This window comes from Peromyscus maniculatus, chromosome 21 (genome assembly GCF_049852395.1).
Source record: "Peromyscus maniculatus bairdii isolate BWxNUB_F1_BW_parent chromosome 21, HU_Pman_BW_mat_3.1, whole genome shotgun sequence".
NCBI classification, from domain to species: domain Eukaryota; kingdom Metazoa; phylum Chordata; class Mammalia; order Rodentia; family Cricetidae; genus Peromyscus; species Peromyscus maniculatus.
Window position 1 is genome coordinate 27717227 of NC_134872.1, and position 25269 is coordinate 27742495.

General features: G+C 54.0%; 1 protein-coding gene across 1 annotated transcript in view; it reads left to right on the plus strand.

The window, feature by feature from the left end:
- The window catches only part of Slc29a3 (solute carrier family 29 member 3), a 36338-nt gene that overhangs the window by 6822 nt on the left and 4247 nt on the right, over nucleotides 1-25269 (plus strand). Inside the window, exons 3-5 of the mRNA XM_006972695.4 lie at nucleotides 13759-13841; nucleotides 20736-20962; nucleotides 24177-24339. Of these exons, the coding sequence (XP_006972757.1) occupies nucleotides 13759-13841; nucleotides 20736-20962; nucleotides 24177-24339 (473 nt within the window). The remainder of the gene's footprint in view (nucleotides 1-13758; nucleotides 13842-20735; nucleotides 20963-24176; nucleotides 24340-25269) is intronic.

Genomic DNA, 25269 nt, shown 5'->3' on the forward strand with positions numbered 1-25269 from the left:
CAACATCCCCACCTCTGTGTCTGAGGCTGTGTGTGTGTGTGTGTGTGTGTGTGTGTGTGTGTGTGTGTGTGTGTGTGTGTTTTCAAGTCCGTGGATGCTTCCCTGAGAACCCTCAGGCTCCCCCTAGGCCACAGGTTCACATCTGTGTCCTTAGAGCACCAATGTTTCCCCGTCCGGGCCTCACCATGAAACCCAGGGTGTTGAGCCAAGCTTTGGTGACTATGGCCCAGTTTTGCTATACAGCAAGGGATGTAGGATCTAGTGAACTGGGAGGATTGCCTTCCCACTGCACTGTCAACCCTCAGGACGTACACGGGTAAGCATCTGGCAGGTGCCTGGCACATGGTAATGTGTCACAAGGATGTGTGGCGTTAGTTATCATGTGGTTAAGGAGGAAAGTTATACCCTGATTTAAGGGAGGGCTTATGCTGTAGGAAAACAGATCTGGGGTCACCGTGGCCCACCTTTCAGATGGATTGGCACAGATGTTAAATGAGGTTTTTCCCTAGGGAAGGAAGGCCAAGTTTGCCTGGCTCAGCCGATGGGGGAACCTAGGGAGTCCCATTCCAGTATTTACAGCCTACTAGTCCTGTCCCAACTGCCTAGGCGCAGAATAGCACAATATGGGAGCTCCCCCATATAATTAAGGGCAGGCACCCGACTCCAGAGGGGAAGGGTTAAAAGGAACCGGGATGAACTGGCTTCTAAAAGAGGAAATGGAGGATGGGTTATCACAGGGCTTGTTGGAGGATGATCTGCTGACCGTTACCGAGTCCCTACCATGCCGCTTGCACCCACCCACGCTGTGACTTACCATCCACCACCCACACGCCATTCTGGTTAGTGTTTTGTCTCCAGTTTCCAGATGGGGTAACTGAGGCTCCCAGGTTTGAGGTCAACCAGTCCAAGGTCATTTGCTAGCAACTGGGATTTCGATCAAGCCAGAGACCGGCCGAGTCCCTGCAATAACCATGCCCTGACTTGTCACTGTCCCGTCCCCCCCCCCCACCACGGTGGAGTCACCAGGGAGCTGCTACAAACTACCCGGCCACCCAGTTCTGACTCACTTGGGCACACGCATGCCCAGCTTTGTGGACGAGGCTTACGCACAGCTAGGGAAGAACCAAGATCAAAGGGAAATGGTCCAGTCCAACGGGGTGAAAAGCAGCTGTCATTAAGTGGGCTGTGGCTAGAGCAGCAGAGACTCCGGGAAGCCATCTCAAAGAACTTCCTCCAGTGCAAGCCAAGTTGCCAAACCTGGCAGTGGGAAGCCTGTTTCCTGTTTGGAGAATTAGAGCAACCGTACCAGGAAGTCCAAGGAATGACCTCTCCTGTAGCAGAGAGCCGGGGTGCAGGGTGGGGTGGGCGTGGGGGCTGACAGGACCCTTACAGAGCAAGGGGGCTGGGGACTGGCTGGGGAGGCTTGGTATCGAGCATGGTTGATTCTTGAGTGTATTTGTGTTGTCTCCAAGCTGCACGTCAGCCAGGGATGGCATTGGGTCTCTTTGCCCTGTCTCTGGGAGAGGCTCACCATGAGGGGGACTGGGGAGCCTAGTGAGTGTGGCTAGGAAAAAGGCTGAATAATCCTCTTCCTGTCTCCAGGGCTTAAGGACAGCAACAGTGGGGACTATCTCGAGATAGGAGTCATCTGAGGGGGGTACAAAGCAAGATGATAGGAAACCTTGAAAAGGAAAGGCATGTGTGCCACACACACATACACACACATACACACACACACACAAACACACACACCCCGACCTACTATGAACATCCGCAAGGCCTGGACTGGCCCAGGAACCTACCTAGGCTTTTCGAAGAAGTGGGAAGAGTTTGGGGTCATTTATGTCATGAATTCTGTATACCTGGGAGAGGGCAGGGCCAGCGCTGCCTCCTGGGGCCATCGGGCAGCTGGGAGAGCCAGTCACATCCCCCCCACCTGCTGTGTGACAAGGATAAGACATGCTCTGTGGGCCTAGGTCTCTGTACCAGTGGTATGCACACAGTGCTCGGAAACCACGAGGGAGGAAGGCTGGCGTTTTTACCGCATGTGTTCTGAGGCCTTCACTGAAGCCGGGCCACAGCAACGGTCTTTACTGAGCCTTTGGCTAGGGGCACCAAGTTGACCATTAGTTCTGTAATGTTTAGCGGGCATCCTGTGCCAGGCAGAGCCTTCGTAGGCATAATCTCCTGGCCGTCGCTGCAGGGGACATCATCACCATGGCTGAACGGAGGCAAGGAATTCTCACCCAGTAACACATGCATGACAGCTGGGACTAAGCCGAGCATCCTGTGTGTCATCCGTGTTAACTCCTGGGCCCCCTGTGTCTGCATTTTTTAATGTTTCCACTTCTTTTGGACCATAATATTTGATGCGCCTGGGAAAGCCAACGTCTGCAAGAAAGCTGTACTTCCAGGAAGTGGTATCTCTGTGTAAACATGCAACGACTCCTTCAGCCTAGCTTGGTGGTGTAGGCCTGTATGTCATCCCAGTTCCTCAGAAGAAAGAAAGAGAGCCGGGGAATGAACTGAGTGGTAGACTATTTGCCTAGCGTGTATGGGAGGTCCTAGGTTCAGTTCCCGGTAAAATGTGAATCAAGCAATTGAGGAGATAAAGCCCTCTCTGCATGCAGGTGTGAGGAGTAGCATGTAACAGGCAATGGTGTGAACCAGGCAGGAAGCCCTTGGATTTGACCCTCTGCCCTTGGGTTTGACCCTGGGACAATGTCCTTGCAGACTTTCGGGAGTGGAGATGGTACCTAGATAGCTTGCTGGGGGGTGTTTCCTAAATTAACAATCTCGCTGTTGGAGCTGATAGAGAGATGGCTCACAGGTTGAGAACACTGAGTGCTCTCTCTGGCAGAGGACCCAAATTCAGTTCCCAGCACCCACATGGTGGCTCACAGTCATCTGTAACTCCAGTTCAGGGAATACAACGCTCTCTTCTGGTCTCCTGGCATGCGCGTGGTTCTGTCTGTCTGTCTGTCTCTTTCTGTCTCCTGAGAGCGCCTCAGGAGATGCTACAGCTCACTGGTGGTATGAAAGGCTGGCAGCGCAAAGGAAATAGAATAAAGGTGGAACCCTGGCCTGGCCCCATCCCATTCGGTCCTAGCCTGTCGTGGACTGTAGCCTGTAATGTGAGAAACCTTCTGCCATTGTGAGACATGAGGACACGTGTCCTCTGCTCACAGAGGTGAGTAGAGGTTGAAGGAACGTGCTGGTGGCTGCTCAGATGATGGGGGCCGCAGCCCACATCCGTGTTAGGGCACCTGGTGTGTCCTCAGCTCCCAGCCCTGTCCTGCAGACTCGCCTCCCAAGGTGCAGATGTGGCCAGCTGCCAGGGGGACCGGACCTGCCAGAGTGTCCCCAGTATAGGGACACTGGTGTCCTAGAGATAGGCAGATATTAATGTGACATGGATTTCTTTCCAGATGGAAGAGAGGTAGTCTGTTTGGTCATGAACTTTTTAAAGGTCAAATCCCAAATAATCCCAACACACACCCCCCTACACACACACCAAAGTGAACTAAGGCACCTGCCTGAGCCCTGCCCACCCCTCAAAAAGAGATAGCCATCGTCAGTGGGCTGCAGGGGACTCTGGCTATCTGCCATGGAGTGTGGGTAGGTGGCCGTCAGGCATAAGGGTCAGCTGCCTCTCTCCCTGCCAGCTCCGCATCACTGGGCCCGTGTGGATGGCCGCTGTAAGCCATTTGTGGAACCACGAACTAAAAATGAGTCATTTTTTCAGGTTCCTTGTCTACCCTCTGTTGCCAACCACAGTCCAGCCTGCGTGCGGTTCCCAGCATGTAACACCTGCCACGGCTCCCCATTCTGCTAGCTCTTCCACTTCCCTTGAAGCCCTGTCAGTCAGTCACCTCTCTGGCCACCCCCGCAACTCTCACCCCCTTTTTGCTTTCTCCCCTCCTGCGCGCTATCCCTCCTCCACCTGCACTGCCAGCCAGGCCCATCCATCTCTCCCTCTGTCTTTGGTTCTACGATTTGATTTCTTTCCATATCTATCCTCAGCATCCAGAGAGTCTTCCCCCCAGCATGCTACAAGGTAGCCTGGGTGTCTGTCTGTCGGTGTCTTTTTAATGTGGTTGATCATTGCGAGCAAGCTGGGAGCAAAGCGGAGTAGAGGCCTTGCACAAGCCCAAAGTTGTGTTCTTAAGGGCAGGCCCTGGCTGAGAAAGTTCTGCAGGGACAGTGGGGGGGGGGCTGGGTTTCCACTAGGCTGTCACTGGTATCGGGGTGGCGGGGGGGGGGGGTAGAGAGAGGAGGGGGGGAAAGAGAGAGAGTGCCGTATGTGTGCACACCTGAATCCGGTCATAACCTGTCGATTTGACACCACATGAATCTTCAGAGAAGTTTGTTGCCACAATGAAAGCGCACGCGCCCGTGTGGGAGGAAGCACCTGGCAAGGCTGGGGAAGAGGCCCCTCCAGTGGCAGCGTACCCCTCGACTGCTCTGTCTCAGGCATGGCCCTTGTCCCTAACTGATGCTTGGGCCCCACCTAGGGGCTATAGAAGCTGCCCTGTGCAGGCATGGGCTAGATGGGTGCTAGGGAGGTTTTTTAAGAAGGTCACCTTTCTGTGTCTCCATGGCTTAAGAGAAAGAGAGGCAGGCAGACTTGGACACTCACAGTGACTATCACTGGTGTGTGTGTGTGTGTCTGTGTGTGTGTGTCTGTGTGTTTCTCAGGCTCTTTTTTTCTCTGGCCCTTCCTTTGTGGGCCCCCAGAGCCGCTGTTTGGTTGGCTGGTTCCGGTGTAGGAGGAATAGAAAGAGGAACGGCGAAGATGTTGGCTTGTCCTCTTGGGGCCTAGGGAAGGCTTGGAAGGGTGGGGTATAAGATTGGCAGAAAGAACAGTGCCATTTTACTCCTCAGCCTGAGGCAGGGGGACCCTGGTTTGGGGAGAGCTGGTCTCGAATTCCGTGTTTCCTCCTTATTGGTTACTGGGGGCTTCATGGCCATCTTTAGGAGTAAAGAGAGGAGGGCTGGAGAGATGGCCCAGGGGATAATAAAGTATCTACCATGCAAGCCTGAGGACCTGAGTTCAGATCCCCAGCACATGAGCAGTATGTGGGTTTAATTCCAGCACCAAGGGGCGGGGGGATGGGGAGAAAGATGAAGGTCCCTGGAGCTTGCTGGCTAGCCAGTCTAGCGTAAGCAATGAGCTTCGGGTTCAGTGGGAGACCCTGTCTCAATGCATACAATGGAGAGACTGAAGAGGACACTTGGTGTTGACCTCTGACCTCCACATTCACAAATACACACATATGTGCACGCACCCGTAAGAACACATGCCATTCATGTGTGCACATACTCAAAATGAGATGAGACTGGGCTGGCCCGTGAGGGCCAGAGATCAAAGGCTTCCAGGGCCCTAGGATGCTCAGTAAAGCTGCCATCTCAGGCAGGAACGACAGGAGGGACCATATCCCCATGTTTACAGAAAGGTGAGGACCACACTTGGTCCCGGGACTGCTCCTGGCTCACCTGTGTTGGTGGTACAGGCCTGGGCACCGATCAGGTTGTACAGGGCTGAGAGGCATGTGTGGGTGCCAACAGATGAGGCAGGTGTTTCTCAATAACTCAACAGCACATCAAACTGGGAGCCGGGAGCCAGGGCTCCTGGAAAGAGCATTCCTAACATCTTGCAGCCTCTGGGGGCCTCCGACCCTCAGCATTCCTGGGTCTGTCCCCCACCCCCATGTGCACACCCTCTGTTTCCGTGTGTACCCCATGCCTTGGGTGTGGGGCTCACCTTCCTTCGCTCTGGCCAGATCCAAGACTACCCTCGGGTCAGAGGAGAGCTCTTGGACCCACCCTGGAAGGTGGGGCATGTGATACCAGAAACATGAGGATGGAGACCTGGCTTGGGGCTGCAGGCTGTAGGGACTCTGGGACCCTATGCAGGAACAGTCTCCCAGGGCAGCCAAGGAGGAAGGCAGACAGAGCTCTCCACAGGGAGGGAGGAGCCAAGGCTTTCTAGGAGTCCTAAAGGGAAGGAAGGACCCGGTGGGGGAGGAACAGTGAGGTCAAGTGCTTTTTTTTTTTTTTTTTTTTTAAGCTCTCGACCCACAGGGAAGGAAGAGCCAGCCAGCCAGCCCTGGAGGAGAAAGTGTAGCTGAGTCAGGCAGTCTTGGTGCAATGATTCAGTCAGCACAGGCTAAGGAAGAGCCCCCACCCCCACCCCACCCACCCCTTTTCAGGGGGAGGGAGAGATGGTGCTTCCTTCTGGCAGGGAGGTGAGAAGGAGAGACCCCCCACCCCCCATGATGGCAATGGAAGAGGGAGTAACTCCTGACTCTGTGCAGACAAGGGCAGCTCTGCTGACCTTCTGGGAGGGACTAGAAAGTATGAACGAGGACAGAGGGCCGGGGAGGCCTTGCTCTTGGGAGAACGAGATTTGTTCTCAGTGCACCTCGGCCTGGAGATGGCCCAAGGGATCAAGGGACCCAGGGCTGAGGGAACCATCTGATGGGGGTTCCCCATCCTTCGGGACCTGTGGTGGCTCAGACTGACTGGCTAAAGTGTTCTGAGGCTCCTCTGTCTGATCCCAACTTCAGCTTTGTTCTCCTCTTGGTACCCCTGCTCTCTCCCCCCACCCCAGAGGAGCCAGCCTCTGGGGACCTGGGCTCCTAAAACTTCCCCATATCCCAGGTCCATGTCCCCTACCGTGGGACCTCCGGGAGCACAGGAAGCCGATGCCTTCCCTCTTGTTCTGACCAGAGTGGACTGTACCAGGATGAGGATACATCCTTAACACCCCAGGCCCGTGGAACCATAGAGCTGAAGGCATGGGTCTGTGTGGCCAATCATTCTTGCCTGCAGCCTGCTTACTGCTGCTAATTTCATGGCCCTGTGATCCAGGTAATGCTCTGCTGCCCTGAGCTACCACCCCTGGGGGTTGGAATCACTTTTCTCACCCTGCAGGAGCCCAGCTGCCTCCTCCACCGCAGACTGGGAGGTGGGGGCCACACAGAACTGTTCAGTGGCAGCAGCTTCAGACTTCGGAGGCCACTGCGGCTCGTGACTAATGCACTCCACTTATATCAAAGGGTCCAAATGGCATTCCGAGGAGAGGAAGCTTACCCAAGCCCTGCCAGAGATAAACAGGCTCATTTCAGGGCCCTCCCTGCCCAGAGAAACCTCTTTACCTGGACCCTGAGCCCAGAATTAGATTCTTCCAGAAGAGCCGCTTAGCACGGGGGGTGGGGGTGGGGTGGGGGGAGTGGGAGTGGGGGGGGCGCTCTCAGCGAGGTGGCTAGAGGAAGTTCTCTGCTGGAAAATGGCCTCACATCTGGCCGGCTGGCTCGGCTAGGCTTTTAAATTTCACTCGAAGAGCGGTTCTCTGGTTCCCAGGGTTCACACTGGAGCACAGCAGATGTAAACGGCTTTCCTTATTGCAAGTGAAGAACGTACCCCCTGCCTGGCCAGGGGTGGCCTGTTCACACTCACAGGCCCTGGAGAGGCTGCTGGTACCAGGCACCCTCGGCCAGGCGCTCTGCCCATAGTCTGGGGTCTGTGCTGGCGCACCTCCCTGGAACTGGGAGGCTGACACCCGTCAGGAAGCAGCTTGGAAATCTGCCCACTGCTGCTCACCAAGCCACCTGTGGTTTGCCATTGTTTTGTGGCGCCGGGCAGGGAGCTCAGGGTCTCTCTCGCATGTGCCAGGCAGGCCCTCTGTCACTGAGCCACACCCCAGCCCGTACCATCTGTCCTCTTTAAAGTGATCTCGGCTTAACCACTGACCGTGTCCATCCATCCCCCGTGGTCAATAGAGGGAAGACTTTTCTTTTTAACACTGCTTAGAGCTATCGGCCCATGGAATAAAAAAAAAAAAGGGGGTGGGACAGTTCTCGCATCCCCTCACTCCTGGGCACCCTGCAGACAGAGAGGAGAGGTATCAAACAAACCCCGACATTTGCTGCCTTGGGCAGAAGAATATGACAGTGCCTGGAGGAATAACCGTGGCTTGCACCCATAGGCCCCAAGAGCCTACTTGGAAGGCTTGTGTCGGCCACTGAGGCAGGTGATACACTGTGGCCACAATGGCTTATGCAACTGTGGGGGAGGCACCTGATTACAGGGTAAAATGGCAGTGTCCCCACCGGTCCTGTGGGGGAAGGCCCCGCCATTGCCGCCAGCATCTCTGAATTTACCCACGTGGTTAAGTGTGAAGGTGGGTGGCCAGTCTGGTGGTCAGCCTCCTGGTCTTCCACCTCGATTGACTCACCGTCTCTTTATTGTTCATCCCTGAATATGCCGGGCTAGCTGGCCCATGAGAGTTCCATCGCCCATCTCCCCACCTGAGCCTTAGGATGGATCGCAGACATGTGCTCCCGACCCATCGTGGGCTGCATTCTGGTTTTTGTTGTTGTTGTTTGATCTGTCTGTTTGTTTGTTTTGGTCAGCTCCACATAAGCTAGACGTATCTGAGAAAGGGGAATCTCAGTTGAGAAACGGCCTCCATCAGGTTGCATGTAAGCAAGCCTGTGGGGACATTTTTCTTAGCGATTGGTATGGGAGGGCCCAGCTCACTGGGGTCGGTGTCAGTCCTGGGTAGGTGGTCCTGGATGGTCTAAGAAAGCCTGAGCCAGCCATAAGGTGGAGTGAACCAGTAAGCAGTGGTCTTCTATGGCCTCTGCCAGTTCCTGCCCTGAGTTCCTGCCCTTGATGTCCCTCAGTGATGGAGTATGACCTGAGCATCGAAAGATGAATTAAATCCTTGCGTCCCCCAACTTGCTTTTGGTTATGGTGTTGATCATAGCCCGGGTAGCCCTCACTAAGCGATGGGGATTTAGCCACTGAGGCATCACCTTCTTTCCAGCCTCGGGCTTCTTATTCGTAAGATGGGGGCCTGTTCCAGGCCTGCCTTGCGCGGACAGATTGTAATAAGAACAAAGGGCTGTGTGTGGGAGCCGTGCCGTTCAAAATGTTCTGGGTGGCTTTCCTCTGCCCACTCTAGTCACCGCAGGTGCCGAGGTAGCCCTTGGCGACACTGCCTCCACAGACTGAGCCTTTCCTGAGCCCAAGACTGTAGGATGCAGACAACCCGGGGAGCTGATGGTGAGGTGAGCATGGGGTGAGCAGATCAGGCATCCCAGGGTGGAGCTCTGCCTCTTGCTTCCTCAGAGCTGCTCAGACGCCAGCCTTGGGCACTCAGAGTGGAACTGATGCCCCCCACCCCCACCTCACCCCACCAGGCATTAGCACCCCGAGAGCATGGCCGTCTGGAATCCTGGCAGTGTGCCCCGATGAGGACAGCAAGGCCTCTCAGGTTGGCTCCCAAAGGGAACAAAGCAAAGTAAAACATTACCTCATGCTGATTCCCCCTCTCTCTCCACCTCACCCTTCTGCCATGTCTGTGGACACAGTCCCCTGGACACCCAGACAGGTCCTACTGGAAGCCCCTGGTCACCCCTCCTTCTGTGTTCACCATCTGTGTCTCTTGGGCCAAGGCAGTGTGCTTCTGTCGGGCACTGAGGAACTCCTGCTCATTTGCATGTGCACTGGGGTCGGGTACCAGCAAAGGAATGAGTGAAAAGAGAAGGTGCTGATGGGACGAACAGTGACTGCCCAGCCATGACCGACGGCTTAGGGTGGTCCACACGGTTCAGATCTAGTGCCTGGGGCCCAGCCTGCCAAGGTGGAAAAACCCGCTTGTGAAGGTCCCTCCCCTTCCGCTTTGTCAGCGTCTTCTACCTGCTGTCCCATGAGCCCCCCCCCCTCCCACCTGGCCTTCTGGTCTTCAGGAAGCTGTATAAAAAGCACCAAAATCACACAGGGCTTGGGCAAAGCTTGGCCTTCATCACATAGCCAGCCTTTTTGCAGGGATTCTGCTCGGAGTCAGTGAGGGGCAAGGGAGCCAGACAGGCCCAGGGAACACTGGAGCTGGCCACAGCTTAGCAGCAAACACAGCCACCACCCAGGTACATGGACGGGCTCCCCAGAAGCCAGGGGGACTGTATCACATCTCAGAACCACAGGTAGGGTGGGAATAATAACTCTTTTCATTTCCTGCCTCTCATTGGTCAGAGCTAACTCTGGGGCATGGATTCAACCCCTTACTCCCAACACCCTTCTGGGAGAGATACTGGGCCTCTTGCACAACTAAAAGGCCCACCCTGGATAGTAGACAATGCATAGGCCTGGTGGGCCTGGGTAGCACGTATATCAAGTGCCATTTAAGGAGAACAGTGTATTTCCACAGAGAGATGGCAAGGTGAGGCTGGAGAGACCAGGGTTCCCAGCAAGCATACCTTTGTTCCCTTGAGGGCAAGTACATCAGAGGTCTGTGTGTGGCTTGGGTCTTTGTGAGGCTATGAGCAAGGGTCCTTTGTGGCTGGGTCTCTCTGAGGAGGCTCAGCCATTGGAGGATCAGGTCCAGGCTCACTTGGGTTTGTGAGAGAGCCTAGTACCTGGCAGCTGCAGAGCCAACAGCTTCTCTTCTAGCAGGAGACCAGCCTAAGTGAATTGGGGTCACCTGCAGATTCTTGGTGTATGGGGTTCCCCAGAAGGCCACCTGTCTCCTCAAAGTTAGCTGAAGAGATGGAGAACTTAGCAAGACATCATCTCGTACTAATGGACACTCAGTCATGTATGCCTGTCACGTTTACTTACTTCTCTTGGTTAAAAGTCCACACTTGATCACTGGATCACAGCAGGCTTGTGTGATGCCCCAGGTGGAGGTTATGGAGTCATCTTAAGTGTCTGCCACCAGGCTGGGCCTGTGATCCCAGCTACCTAGGAGGCTGAGACAGGATCAAAAGTTTAAGGCTTGCTTGGACTGTAGAGTGAGTTTAAAGACATCCCGGGCAACTTGTTGAGACTTGTGTTTCAAAATAAAAAGGGCTAGGGCTGTAGCTCACTGGTAAGAGTGCTTGCCTAGCAGGTATGAAGCCCAAGATTCATTTGCTAATGTCACACACACACACACACACACACACACACACACACACACACACACACACCCCACAGTGAAACCACTGTATCTTTGAATCAAGATGCATGGGCGGTGCCACATCTACCTCACATCACCATCTGCAGCTCCAGTCCCTGCTCATGCAGTGATGGCCCAGTCCAAGTCCATTCTCCCCGCTGGCTTGTTCTTCATAAAGTGGAGAAATGGGCTTAGTCAACAGCGAGGGACTCGGAGTCGCGTGCATGAATGAAAACTCGAAATAAAAAGGAAACGAGAGGACATGACTGCTCCTAGGTATGGTAGAGGAGAAAGTTTATTACAGATATGTAGGAGAGCATAGTCAGAGGCAGAGACATCTGGGAGTCCAGAGTGGATATGACCAGGCTGAGCTGGACCATGTCGGGAGAATGGATGGGGGAGGGGAGAGAGGGGAACCAGGTGCAACTGCCAGGAGATCAAAGGTACGAAAGAGGTGGGTAACCCAAATGTCTGGATCATGTAGGGAAGAGCCTCTGGGGGAAGGGTGGCCCAGCCCCTGGACTGGAGAGTTCAGGGTAGTGGATGGGGTATGCCAGCCATACCCTGTAACAGGTAGGGACTGAGGGATGCTGGGAGAACCTGGAGGTCGGGTCCGCTTTGATATGCTAATAGGCACTTTCAGCTATTTGTCCCAGCTTTGAAACTTGACAATGCAGTTGTCCCGGTGTTGAAAAGCTTTTCCAACCTTAAAAGGCACAGCCTTCAGCTTGGCTACCAGCAAGCCAGAACATTCAGTTAGTTACCCGGAAAATCCCCGTCCCTAACATACCCAGGGACCCTGAACATGCTTGGAAAACGTGAAACAGGTTCTCCACCTCATGTGGCCACACTTCCAGGGTTGACCAAGGGATGGAGGGGGCTTGTCAAGGGTGGGGGGGGGGTCTCTACTTCCCACTAGCCTTCATCTGGCCTGTGTCCCTCACTCTCTCCTTTTCCTCTTCTGCCTGCCTGGCCTCACGTGGACTCAGCCAGTGTGTCAGGAGGTAATTGACTGACTGCCCAGCCCCGGGCAGGCTCTGCTGAGCCCATCAGGGCAGGACAATGAAGGGGCACCTCACCGGCAGAAGGCTATTTCTAAGGCTCACGGCTGATGAGCTGCGATTATCATTTTAATTTCAAGGCTGTCACCTTACAGTCAGGGTGCCCCTTCCAGAGAGCACAAAGCCCTCTGCAGCCTTCAAAGGGACCCCAGAGGGTCTGTGCCGCAGACCGGGAGGTACCCAGGATATTTATCCCTTTCATCTTTGTTCTGGGCAATCTGACCCTCGGTCCAGGCCTGCCTGACCTCAGCCCCGCTGCCCCAGGGACCTCACCTCACACCCAGGCAGTTTCCACTTTCTCCAAGGCAGGGCCCACTTTCTATCTGGAACTCCTTGAAATCCATCTCTCTTTTGGTTTGCCAAACAGCAGCAACTGTAACAACTTAGCAGGAAACTCTCACAGCTCTCCGGGTTTGGAGCTGTGAAAAAGCCTTCACACTCCCCCTGTTACGTTACTCCCAGTGGGACGCGCTGCGTTCCCGAGGGGCGAGAAGCACATCTTGGATTCCTCCATCCTCCTGTAGACAAGATGAGGGTTTTACACACGCTGTTCTTTGCACTTGGCTCCTGCCCGATCTGTTTCGTCAGTTGTGCGTTGCATTTCCTAAGCACTCCAGAGCGGAATAGGAAAAGTCGGATGCTTCTTTTTGTTTGCTTAGAGTTAAACGGTGTAATCCATTTAAATCCCCCCCCCCCCCCCCCGCCCTGTTTGTAACACAGCGAATGCTTAATGTACGTAAGCCCTTCCTGCAGCTCAAAGCTCATCTGGGGTTCATGACCAAAGCAAGATAGTCAGTCCTTGGCTGACTTTCCTCCGTCCTTCCCTCCCTCCCTTTCTGCCTCCTTTCTTACTTCCCATTCTTCCTCCCTTTCTCCCTCTGTTCCTCTCTCCCTCTTTCCTTCCTTTCTTCTGCCTCTTTCCCTCCTTTCTTGCTTCCCTCTCTTCCTTCATACCCCCTTCCAGTAGTGCTGGGGGTGGAAGCCAGGGCCATCTCTTTGAGGGCCACTGAGCCCCTCCCCCCCCCCCCCCCCCGACACACACACACAGCTTGCTGTGGTTATTTTTAAAGATGTGCATGCCCAGAGATAATACCCACACGATCAAGTCTCTCCTAACGAGTGGGCAGCTTTTGGGATTTTGAGAGATGCATCCAGTTTTTACTAGGCCGGTCTGTAGCCCTGAGTCCCATCTCGCAGTGGCTGGGCAAGTCCCTCATCCTGCTCTCCGTGAACAGTCTCCACCTCCTTGTGAGGATTGTCCTTTTTCCTGGCTAATTCCGGAGGTACTCACCCTCCTGGCTTTCTGCAGTGGCCTTGGGAAAGCTGACTCTCCCAGGTCTGGGGTTGTCTAAATGGTCTGAGAGGCCGGTTACTGCATCCTGTCAAAGGGCCAACCGGATTAAGAGGGCGGGGCTTTCCTTTTTAGCTGCCTACTGAGCCTCACTCCCCTGATCCAGTCTGTGGATGGGGCAAGTGGAGCAAAGGAAGTGTGGGCCTCCCAGGAGACGAGGACAATGTCAAAGGCTTCCCTGTGACCTCAGCACTTAGCACAGTTAAGGAAGCACAGCTGTCACTGACTGCCATTGGTTGAATGACTGAGTGAGTGTCAGATTGGAGATTCAGGGTCGGGACCACATGGATGGGGGCGGATTTAGCCATGGCTCCTGGCTATCTGGGGACGGTGAAAGCCACCCTCCCCCAAGCCCTCAGTACCCCCAGTGACAAGCAACTCTCTCCCTTGTGTGTTTCCAGAACTACTTTGAGAGCTACCTGGCGGTTGCCTCCACTGTTCCCTCCCTGCTCTGCCTCGCGGCCAACTTCCTGCTCGTCAACAGGTAGGTCAGTCACTGTCCCCTCTCCCCTGACCTTGACCCCCTGCCTCCTTCATTCCCCTCTATTCCACAGTAGGAGTTTTCATCTCCAGTGGTGGTCCCCCTCAAACTGGAGGCAGGCAGTTCAGCCTTGCCGTGCAGTTTGCAGACTGGAGCAGGTGCCAGGGACTCCACTTAGGGGTCGGTGTTCATTTACAGTCGCGTACAGTGACACCAGGTAAGAGGCATCTCCCTTTGAGAGACCTGTAGGGCCACAGGCCCTTGCAGGCAGGACACAGTGTCGCCGTGTTGTAGGCCATGGCCTGAGGAAGCTCTTCTTCCACATGCTCCCAGAGCAGCCAGATGCTGACAGCTCCCACTGTCCTATCTACTGTATATGTTGAGGCTACCATTCAATGTGTCCCCCACTCACAGTGGCATCTCATAGACTGTCCCTTCCTGTCTCAATTTGACCTGACAATGGCAACAGTGCTAGCACCTCATTTGCATTTTCCTGAAGCTGCCTCTAGTCAGTAATCATGGCCTTTCTGTGGTCCAAAATTCTGGGCATCCCTTGAGCATGTTTCAGAAACGTCAGATCCTATGGTGACAAATTTATTCAGCTCTGGTCCTTCAGTTCTTGAATCTCCTGCTGAAAAGCATTCTAAGGCAGATCTGGCCTCAGCAAGGGTGCTGGGAGTGATTAGTAATGTCTGCTCTGGGCACAGGAGGAAAGAGCAGAATGCACCCTGTGTGCTTTCTAAGCCTGTGTATAGAGCAGTCTTTCAAAAACACATCATGGTATAGGGCACAGTTGTGTAGTGGATCCCAAAGCATAGTTAGGGGCTTGTAACAGTAACAGTTAATTAGTTTCTTTTACTATCTGGGGTTCTGGAGTCAGCCAGGCTACACTGGAACATGCTGATGCAGTCAGACAGCACAGGGGCTCGAGATGCTCATCCTTTCCCGCCTCCCTGTCTGTCTCTCCTCATTGGCTCGCTCACATGGGGTCAGAGAGTGTTCCCATTGTGGCTGAAGAGCAAATGTTCCATGAAAGCCAGGGACAAGCCACACAGTGTCACTTTTGTCACACTCAGCTGGTCAAGGCTGTCATCACAAAGCCTCTTCCATTTCAAGGAGACAGAGACCCCATTTCCCCATGGAGGGAGTGTCAAAGAAACAGTATTCCTCTAAAACAGTGGTTCTCAGCCTTCCTCATGCTGTGACCCTTTAATGTAGTTCTTTGTGTTGTGGCGGCCAGCACCAACCATAAAATTTGTTTTCATTGCTACTTCTTAACTGCAATTTTGCTACTATTACGAACCATAATATAAATATCTGTGTTTTTTTTTTTTGATGGTCTTAGGTGACCCCCATGAAAGGGCTGTTCGACCCCCAAAAGGGTCTCAACCTACAGGTTGAAACCACTGCTGTAAGACCACGGGCATAGTTTGAGAGAGAAGAAAGAACTCAGCCTCACCTCCCGGCCCCTAGGGCTACCTGCGGATGTCTCTGGACTTCAGACATACACTCTTTGTGGGTACAAGTAATAAGGGAAAATTCGGAGGTATCCTTGAGTACAACATAGCCTTTCTGAGCTCTCAGTGAGCTTGGGTGGGGGTGGGGCAGGAAGAGGCTGCAGAAAGGTCCAGGGCCAGCCTTAGGGCTATCCAAGCCGGCGGCTTTTGGGTTCTTGAGTTGCTAAAAAGATGAAAGGATGAAAGTCACACACCACAGAGGAAAAGCTCCCGTATAGCAGGAAGGGTCTTAGAAAATCCGGTACCATGAAGTTGCTAGTGTGGGACCTGGGGAGGACTTCAGGCAGAAAGTTCAGTGAGCATGAGGGGTGGGATGAGATGGTCCGTCCAGTTGGCTCATCCATGAGGTGTTAGGTATCTCTTCTTCGCTTCAGGGAAATCTTCAAGCCTAGCTTCCAGGCAAGGCTAAGAAATAACAAGGGACGGGGGAGCCAGAACCTCTCCTGGCGTTCCCGGCCTCCAGCAAGGACATTCTCAGAGTGAGAATTGTGGGGGCCCTGCCCCACCTGGCCGGTGTCTGTCTCCTGCTCTCGTGGCTAAGCGCTGACTTGGGTGTTCCCTCAGCACTGCCAGCCCCTGACGACAGAGTAGAGTTCTTGACAAGTGCCCAGAGAAAGGAGAGGAAGGGTATCAGAAGAAGTTAAGAAAGATGAGTGCCGGGTGGTGGTGGCACACGCCTTTGATCTCAGCAGAGATTAAAAGCAGGGGCATGCAGATCTCTGAGTTCAAGGCCAGCCTGATCTACAGAGTGAGTTCCAGGACAGCCAGGGCTACACAGAGAAAAAGAGTCTTGAAAAAGAAAAAAAAAAAAAGGACAGGAGCACTTGCAATAGCAGGCAGGCCCACCCCACCCACCCTTGGTCCTTCCAGGCCTTGTGACTTTGTGCAGTGACTCATGAGGTGGAAACAACATCCTGTTTTTCCTGTTTCGGTCCCAGATGTGCCACAGTGGGGCCACATCCCTGACGGTCTCCTTGGTGGCCATGGAACCAGAAGCTGGCCCAGTTCTTCTGGGGTCAGCAGGAGCAGTGAAAAGTCCCTCTTGGGATCTTGGAGTATCTGGCATCCAGTCACAATAGCCAGTCAGTCACTCGTGGCCCTGCTTTGTTGGGTCCGGGGTCACGCAGTAATGGGGGACAGACCACCCAAGCCTATTAAACCAGAAGCAAACTTTATTCCAGAAAAATAAAAATAATTAAAATTAAAAACACGGCAGGGTACAAAAGCTTATCAGCTAGCTGAGAGCCAATGTTGGAATTCTGGGGCTGTGGCCATGGAGGTGGTTACTGCCCCCCCTTTTATAGTATCAGGCACGGGGTGCATGCTAGGAGTCACGTAGAAACAACTGTTACAAGTTAACTTTGGTCCAGGCCGTTGTTGGCTATAAAGGGGCAAGGGGTTAAAAGTTAACCCTAAAAGTTAACCCCTGGCTGTGGACAGAGGAGCGGGCTGTAAAGCAGACAGCCATTGTTAGCAGTTAATCTTTAGAGCTGATGACTGTCAGTGTTCATCTCTTAAGCTTATAATTTTATATTCCTGAACCCTCCAGCTTAAAGGAAAACAGTCCACTCAGCTGACCACCTCAGATCGCTTGGCCACTGAGGCTAGAGCAGGAATCTATTTCTAGAGGGATCTCCGCACCCTGTCTGCACTTGAAAGCTGGCCTACCCGAGAGTACTTAGTTCCAGCATTGTAGCCCCCAGGGCCGGGCCTCTGGCTCTGGGCTGGAGGCGGGTAGTTAGGAGGGGGCTGGGCAGGAAAGCGGTTCCACAGGTTCCCTAACCCAGGCTGCAGGCAATGTTTGAGGGCCCGTGGGGAAACAGCTCTCCGGCCTCAATTGTTGCCAGCTGCCAAGGACAGTTTAGGGCGAAGCTGTTTTTTATTTAATGTGGGAGATTGAAATGTCTCCTTCCTTCCTCCCTCCTGGAGCACCCTGGCTCCTCCGACTGGCTCATCCATAATCGCCAAGTGTTTTATTATGTTAAATCTGCAGCTTTATAAATACAGATGAGCTAGATTTACATTTTGGAGATGTGGGAAGAAATCAGTCCCCCGGGGTCCTGAGCTCTCACTGGCAGGGGAGTGAAGTGGGGATGGGCCGCCCTCCTCCAGCATCCTGGGGTGGTGTGGTCCCTCAGCCGGCCTCATACCTGGAGTAGAACACGAGGCAAGCCAACATTTGCCTAGACGACCCTAGAATCCCAGGAGCTCCCATTCCAAGCCACCCTCCCTGCAGAGGAAAGTGTACCGCCACAGTGTACGTAAGGCTGGCCTCCATCTTCAGAACATTGAGACTGGCTCCTATGAGGCTTCTGGGCCCTGGGGCCTGTGCCAGAGGGTGCTTAAGGCAGGACCAAGAGAGCAGGTGGGAAGGAGCCCTGGGCAGGTAAGGGACAGGTACAGGCAGTCCCGTGGGTGCCTTTGCTGTTTGCTCCTCTTGGGGGGCCTGAGTAAGAAGCCACCTATTCCTGCCCAAGCCCCAGGCACCCCACAGGACCCTATCACCCTAACTTCAGGGAAATGGCTAGACGCAGGGGGAGGTGTGCAGCTGGACAAACGCCTTGCACTCCACCTCCTCCTTCCGCGGCCAGTCTCTGCCTCCAGCAGTCCCCACCAGGTGCCCAGGCAGTCAGTTCACACTGGCATTTGTCCCAAGATGTCACCAAGTGGATTTCTTCAGTAGGACCTCCTTATCACCCAGACCAGCCTCACTTTGGAGATGAGGAGGAAAGGAACAGAGACAGTGAATGTTTGTCTGAGGTCGCACAGCAAATCCATGACAAAGCCAGGCCGTGTGCTATCTCCTATCTTGTGGGTGGGTAAATGGCTCCTTACGCCGTGAAGGTGGGGCTCTGTGGGGCAGGTAAGTGTGTAGGGTCACCTTGAGCATCCAATCTGAGGCTTGGCTGCAAGCCTCCAGGGTGCTGGGGTTCATTTGTCATAACAGCTCTTGTGGGCTACAGAGGTCCAGCCATTCTACCTGGCCCTCGCTCCTGCCCTACCTTGTCTGGAGCCCCACAGAGTCTAAGAAGAGACACCCCAAGTGTGGGGTCCTAATGGTTATTAAGGCTAGACGTTTCCCCAAAGCAGGCCCCCAAACAAGGAAAAGTTCAAGAGCGTGTAGTAAATTTGGGGGTGAATGTGGAGAGAGCAAGAAAGTTGCCAGGAGAGGAGGCCTTGTCACCAGCCCCACAGAGAGCCACCAGAGCCCTCTGGGATCTAAAAGAGCCCTCCACCCCGCAGAGGGAGCTAGGAGGGGTACCCACCAATCTCACCAGCCATTGGCTGGAGGCTGCTGTTGGGAAGTCATGTCCAACTTAACCCTGGGCCATAATGTCCTGAAAGTATCTCTGAAATTCAGCTCCTGCCTAGAGCTCTGATGTCTCTGTGTTAGCAGCGACACTCAGTTACAAATGGCCTGCAGGAAGTAGACATTTGTTCTCCAACTGAAAGTTAAAGTCAGATTTGCCCTCAGGCATCGCTGGGTCCAGGGACTCTTCCTCTTCCCATGGTCCTGGGGCTCTGTGCATCATCACGGGGGGGGGGGGGGGGGGGTGCACTCCATATGCAGTCCTATCCCACACAGCTGGCTGGACACACTCATGCAGTTACTTACTGCGTGGTCACATGCAGTCCCCTGACTTGTGGGAGCCAGGACCACCAGGGGCTGTTCTTTGAATCTGGACTGGTGTGGATGCCATGGCCCACCACCTCCATCATGCTGGCATGAAGCAACACTTTCTCCCAGAGAGGAGATGCTTGGCAGACAAGCCTGCAGACCCACCCTGTGCCCCCTCTGAAGATTAAGGCCTGGCTCATAAGGTAGATGAGATGTTCACATGGAGGCTGGGGTTCTGCCTGTCTCCAGCTCACCTCGGCAAGGCTCAGCCAGACTCTTGTGTCTTCCAAGGACATACATGCTCTCTTCCTTGAGGTGCCCCAGCTGTGCCCCGAGATGCCACCAGCTCTCCTGCCAGAGTATCTAGTACTGGGGTGCACTGAGTCCCTGCCACCCTGGCATGTGTACCTGGGCTCCAGGAGTTCAGTCATCACCCAGTGTCTATGGGCAAGACTATCATCAAGACAGAGGGTCACAGAAGAGCCTGGGCTGGGGCTAAGCTCACCTAAGATCCCATCCCAGCTTCCAGGGACTCCCTCTGTGTCCTTCCCCTTACGAAGGGGAGGCAGCCCCATTCTTCCTCCAGCCCTGATCTCCCTCTCAGGATCCAGAAGTGGCATCAGCCAAGGGCAGGAGCTCCTTGTACTAACACTTTCCTTCCTCCATGTAAATCACTTCACACCTAGCTGTGTACACAGATCTGTCCTTTCCTACCTTATACAGCGGACTTTGTTGTTTTAATCCAGAAAGCATCTCTGTATCTCATCGGGCTTTTCTCCCAGCCCCCACTTTCTCTCTGGCAACTGGGGAATGGAATTGAGCATCTAATCAGACTTAGAGCTTATTCTAATCTGATGGTTTGAACAGCCTTGGGATGGTGTTCTCTCTGTTAACGGTAGAGACATGCACAGCCATCTCCAATGGTCCCCATCCCTGTCCTCTTCCCTGGTCGGTGGGCTGGGGAGGTAGCTGGAGCGCTTAACTTGGGTATAGGGTAGTGCTTTTATGGAATGCATGGGGTCCTGGCACTGGACTGTCAGGGTGTGGTCTCAGCAGCTGCTGTCCCAGCTAAGACCATTTAGGAGAAATGTGATGAGAGCTCCTGGGCTCACAGCTGAGTGACCTTAAGCCAGCTCCTTAACCTTTCTGAGCTCAGCTTCCTTACCTGTGAACAGGGAGGGCCTTGAGTATGTCTGTCTCACAGAGCCAGGGTGGGAGGTGCATGAGGTGGAGTGTGGAGAATGTTTAGAAGAAAACTGGGCACAAACCAAGTTCTGTGACATCAGTGATGGCGATCCTCTTCCCTTGCCCATGGCCACATCTGGAGAAGGGAGCCGGGGTGGTTGTGCAGTTTAAACACTAGATGGGTCTAACAGGAGGGCCGTGATGGAGGAGGAGAAGTGGAGTCTTGCCTGGTGTCCTGGCCTGGAGCCTCACAAGTTGGTGACAAGTGCCAGTGTCTACTGACCTTGCACTGGGCTCAGGTCTTTGTGCTGCGTAAAGGTCTCCGGAGCCTCCCCTTCCCCCCTGGGTAGATGGACACCCCTCTGCAGAAATGGAAGCCAGGCCCCCAAGTCTCTTCCTGGGTGTCACAGGGCTAGTGAGCAGGAAGGCAGAATCCAAGGCCAGGCGTCACAGTGTTGAAGTGAACAGCCCGTGTGTTGAGCTCACCCCCCTTCTCTCTTGTGGCTCACCAGCTGACCCGTGCAGAGGCCTGAGGGGAGTCCAACCATCTCCCCCTGCTTCTGGTCCTCTCCCCAGGGTCCAGGTGCATGTCCGTGTCCTGGCCTCACTGTCCGTCTCACTGGCCATCTTTGTGGTTATGATTGTGCTGGTGAAGGTGGACACTTCCTCCTGGACCCGAGGCTTCTTCACGGTCACCATCGTGTGCATGGCCATCGTCAGCGGCTCCTCCACCATCTTCAACAGCAGCGTGTATGGCCTGACGGGCTCGTTCCCCATGAGGAATGCCCAGGCACTGATATCAGGTGAGAGCCCACCATGAGAGGGAGCCACAGAAAAGGAAATGTGTCCTGGGTCCCCTGTGTTTTCTTAGTGTCCCCAAGCAAACCATCCTAGCCTGGGTAGCTGAAAGTCGTTCATTCTGCTCAGTATGCAGCTTGGACAGCGGATTGAGAAGACAATTGGCTCTCCACTGCTCCACCCAGTGTCCACCGGGCGGGGGGTGGTGGTGGTGGTGGTGACTTGATTAAGGCCTAGGGCTGGATGGCATTCCTTGTGGCCCTCGCTCTGTTTGCCTGGGCTGTCTCTGCGGCATAGGCCCAGGCTGTACAGAGCCTGAGCGTCGGAGAAGACCCGGACAGCACTTACATTTTGATGTAGCCATAGAAGCCATGTGGGGAACAAATTCCGCAGCCCTTGGTCCACCCAGACTCCAGATGGGTCTCTGTGGCTCCCTGGAAGGTGTTGAGGTCTTACCAGCAGAAGAGCGGGTCGATGGGAGACAGGATCACAGCCGTGGTGGAGGCACCCTGTACCTTCGAAGCATCCTTTCTGAAACCAGCCTTCCTTCCCTTCTTTTCTCCCTCCTTCCTCTTTGTCCCTTTTCCTTTCCTTTGGTTCCCCCCCCACACCGCCGTTCCCTCCCTCCCTCCCTTCCTCCTTCCCTCCCTCCCTCCCTCCCTCCCTCCCTCCCTCCCTCCCTCCCTCCCTCCCTCCTTCCCTCTCTTCTGTCTTTCTTTCCTTTCTAGTTCTATGGAGGCTCCACCCTCTACCAGGGGCAGAAAGATGGACCAGACTGTGTCCTATCAGAGCCAATAGCCTAGTGACTAAGCTCCTGGTTCCCCGAGACTGTGCCAGGCTGTGGCTTGCTCGGGCCCTGACTTGGGGCATCTCTCTAGCTGAAGTCTGGAAGTGGATGCTAAGCCTGTTACGGGGACTTTCCGCTGTTTCCTCTCTCACCTAGATGGCCCCACAAGGTAAACAGAGCCCGGTCAGTTAGCATCTGCTCTATCTGAGGACCACTGTCCCCTAAAGCAAGCCTGGAGGCTGCTGTCCTCTCTGTCCCCATGTGTCCCTGATGTTCAGAAGACTGCTTTAAACACTTGCCTACCTGAGAAGAATTGCACAATGCACAGGACTGTATCTGTTAGTTAATATGCCAGGTAGGATGTGGCAGGGATGACAAGCACCTTGACAAGCACATATCCCCCTCCCCGCTCTATGCCAGTGCCAGACATCACTAATAGATCCCTATCTTTCCTCTTGAGCCTCTAATTCCCTCTCAAGCCAGCACTTGAGGCAATTACTCTCTGTGGATCAGAGTCTAGATATGAGCTCCGTCTGTTTGCCATTTTTGATATAGGATTAGGCCTCGCTTCTATCCCAGGAAACCCTTGGGCCTAAAATAAAATAAAAATGAACTTGTCATTGAGTTTTCTGAGTGCAGTCAACATGCTCCTGGCGTTGCTTCAAGAAAGGCAGGTCTGGAGCTAAGCAGAACAGCCATCAAACGCTAATCCCTCTGTCACCACTGGCCTCAAAAAGAGGTTCTTATCCCCTCATCTCCCTCGGTCCTGGTGGAGCTTTTCAGCACAGCTTCAGCCCTGCTGGACACCGGCAAGGGCAAGTGGCCCCTTTTGTCCACCTGTAGAGCTCTAGGGAAGAGTGTCTCTTGGGAATTTTTTTTTTTTTTTAGTCTATTTTTGGAAAAGTGGGGGATGCCAGGTATGGCGACACACACCTATAACCTCAGTACGTCACAGGCTGAGGCAGGAGGAATACATAGTAAGACTCTGTCTGATAGAGTAAAAAGGGTAGGTGAAATTAGGACTTAGATGCTAGCACTGAAGGAGGGTAATGTGTGGGGCCCTCCCTGGTACCAGGCCAGCACCCCGGACCAGCTGAGATGCCTCGGTCTCCCAGCGGTCCCAGCCCCCTCTGCTTTTTGTCCAAAGGAGCCCATCTGTGAATTCCGCGCATGTTGGCATCTGAGGAACGATTCATTTGTTTTGTGCTGGTGTTTTTCTTTTTTTTTTTTCCCTCAAAGTCCTCATTTGCATGTATTTCCATAACTGATGAGATAGTGGGAGTCGTGAAGGATGAGCTCCCGGGGGCCCGGTTTGTGGCTGCTGATAATATTGTAGATTCAAGTTGGAAGGGAGAGGGGATCAGTCGGTGGGGCTGTTAAGATCTCTTCCTCCGGCGGCCACCGAGCGGCTCTCTGAGCTAACCCCACTTCTTCCAGAGCGCCCAGGTGGGGATTACAGCTTCTCAGAAGTGTTGTGTCCCCCGCCCCCCCCCCCCCCCCCCCCCCCCCGGCCCCGGCAAAGGGTTTACCCTGTTGCTGCCGCTTTGATGTGTGAAAGATGGGTAATAGCCAAACAGTTAATTGGGAATCTGAAGATTGATTTGGCGTTTGGCTCCTGTCTGCGTCAGACTCTGTTCAACATGTAATAATCCTTTTAATCCTCATAGCCGTCTTAAGGGGTGGCCGCTCATAACACTCCCACTTACGGACGAGCAAGCCGAGGCACAGAGAGGTCAAGGGGTGTGTCAGGGAGCACACAGACCAAAGTGGTCAAACGGGGATTGGGTTCTGATTTGTTTGTTTGTTTGTTTGGAGACAAGGTTTCTCCGTGTTGTTTTGATGCCTGTCCGGGATCTCGCTCTGTAGACCAGGCTGGCCTCGAACTCACAGAGATTCCCCTGGCTCTGCTTCCCGAGTGCTGGGATTAAAGGCATGCGCCACCACTGCCCAGCTTGGGTTCTGATTTAAGCGTGAATCCCCTTGCTCACTCTGCTAGAGAGAGAGAGAGAGAGAGAGAGAGAGAGAGAGAGAGAGAGAGAGAGAGAGAGAGAGAGAGAGAGTGTGTGTGTGTGTGTGTGTGTGTGTGTGTGTGTGTTTTGCCTGGCCTCAAGTCCTGGCTTCCAGCCCCACCTGGGCTGGTAGAATCTATCTGGGGGAAATTGGAAGAATTTTCCATTGGAACCAAGGGAAGTTCCTGCAGTTGTAGGAGAGACAGTAAGGTGGACAGAAACACTTGCCCACTGTTCAAAGCTCTGGAACTCAGGCTTCAGGGACCCATGCCCCCATCCCCAACCTCCTTCCCAGCTTCCGATGCTGTGAGCACCAAGGTGTTTTCAGTGTGTGTGTGTGTGTGTGTGTGTGTGTGTGTGTGTGGCCATGTGCCTTCCTGAGCCTATTGTGATGTCCTTGTGGTGTCTTCTTGCTCTCTACAGGAGGGGCCATGGGAGGGACAATCAGCGCTGTGGCCTCACTAGTGGACCTGGCAGCATCCAGTGACGTGCGGGACAGCGCGCTCGCCTTCTTTCTCACCGCCGCGGTCTTCCTTGGGATCTGTGTGGGGCTCTACCTGCTGCTGCCTCGGCTGGAGTATGCCAGGTGAGGTCCCTCCGCCCTGTCCTCCGCATCTGGTCATCCGTCTGGATCATAGGTCCCTGTCCTTACGGGTTGCCTGTTCCCCGGGACTGTGAGTTTTAAGAGGGCCATAGCATGTAGGAATCTTGTTCCAGGGGGTCCCCCAGTTGCTGGGTGAATTGGTCTTGGGTGGGAGACGCTGGCTTCGATCACACCTCTGAATCATTAGGACTGGCGAGCTTGGGGTTTGGGAAGACTGAGCGGTGGAGGTGGGATTGGGCAAGAAAAATAAGGAGTATTGGGTTTTTTTTTTTTTTTTTTTTTTTTAAAGATTTATTTATTATGTATATAGTGTTGTTTGCGTGTATCCCTGCAGGCCAGAAGAGGGAGCCAGATCTCATTCTAGATGGTTGTGAGCCACCATGTGGGTGCTGAGAATTGAACTCAGGACCTCTGGAAGAGTAGCCAGTGCTCTTAACCTCTGAGCCATCTCTCCAGCCCTGGAGTAATAGTTCTTAACCACTGAACACATTCCCACCATCACCCCCTGCTCTGGCAGGAGATGCAGCCTACCTAGCTAAATTTTTCTATCTCATGTATGTTCACCCATTCCTGGTTCTCTTAAGGTTATGGTCATTAGTTAATATTTCCACGTGCAGGTTAGGGGGCCAGGGGTCAGGGAGCCAGGAGGTAGCAGAGACTCCAAACTCCTGCTTTTATCTCCCTGCCTGTGGGCGCCCTGGTTTCTCAGAAGTTGCACCCACGTCTTTTGTGCTTTCTACTGCTCTTTAAAAACAGAGACGGGGCTCAGGATGTAACTGAGTGGGTAGAGTGCTTGCCTTGAAAGCATGAAGCCCTGGGTTCGATCCCCAATGCCACACGCACCAGGCATGGTGGCACGTACTTGTTATCCTAGCGCTTAGGAGGTGAAGGATGGACGGAGGATCCGGCAGC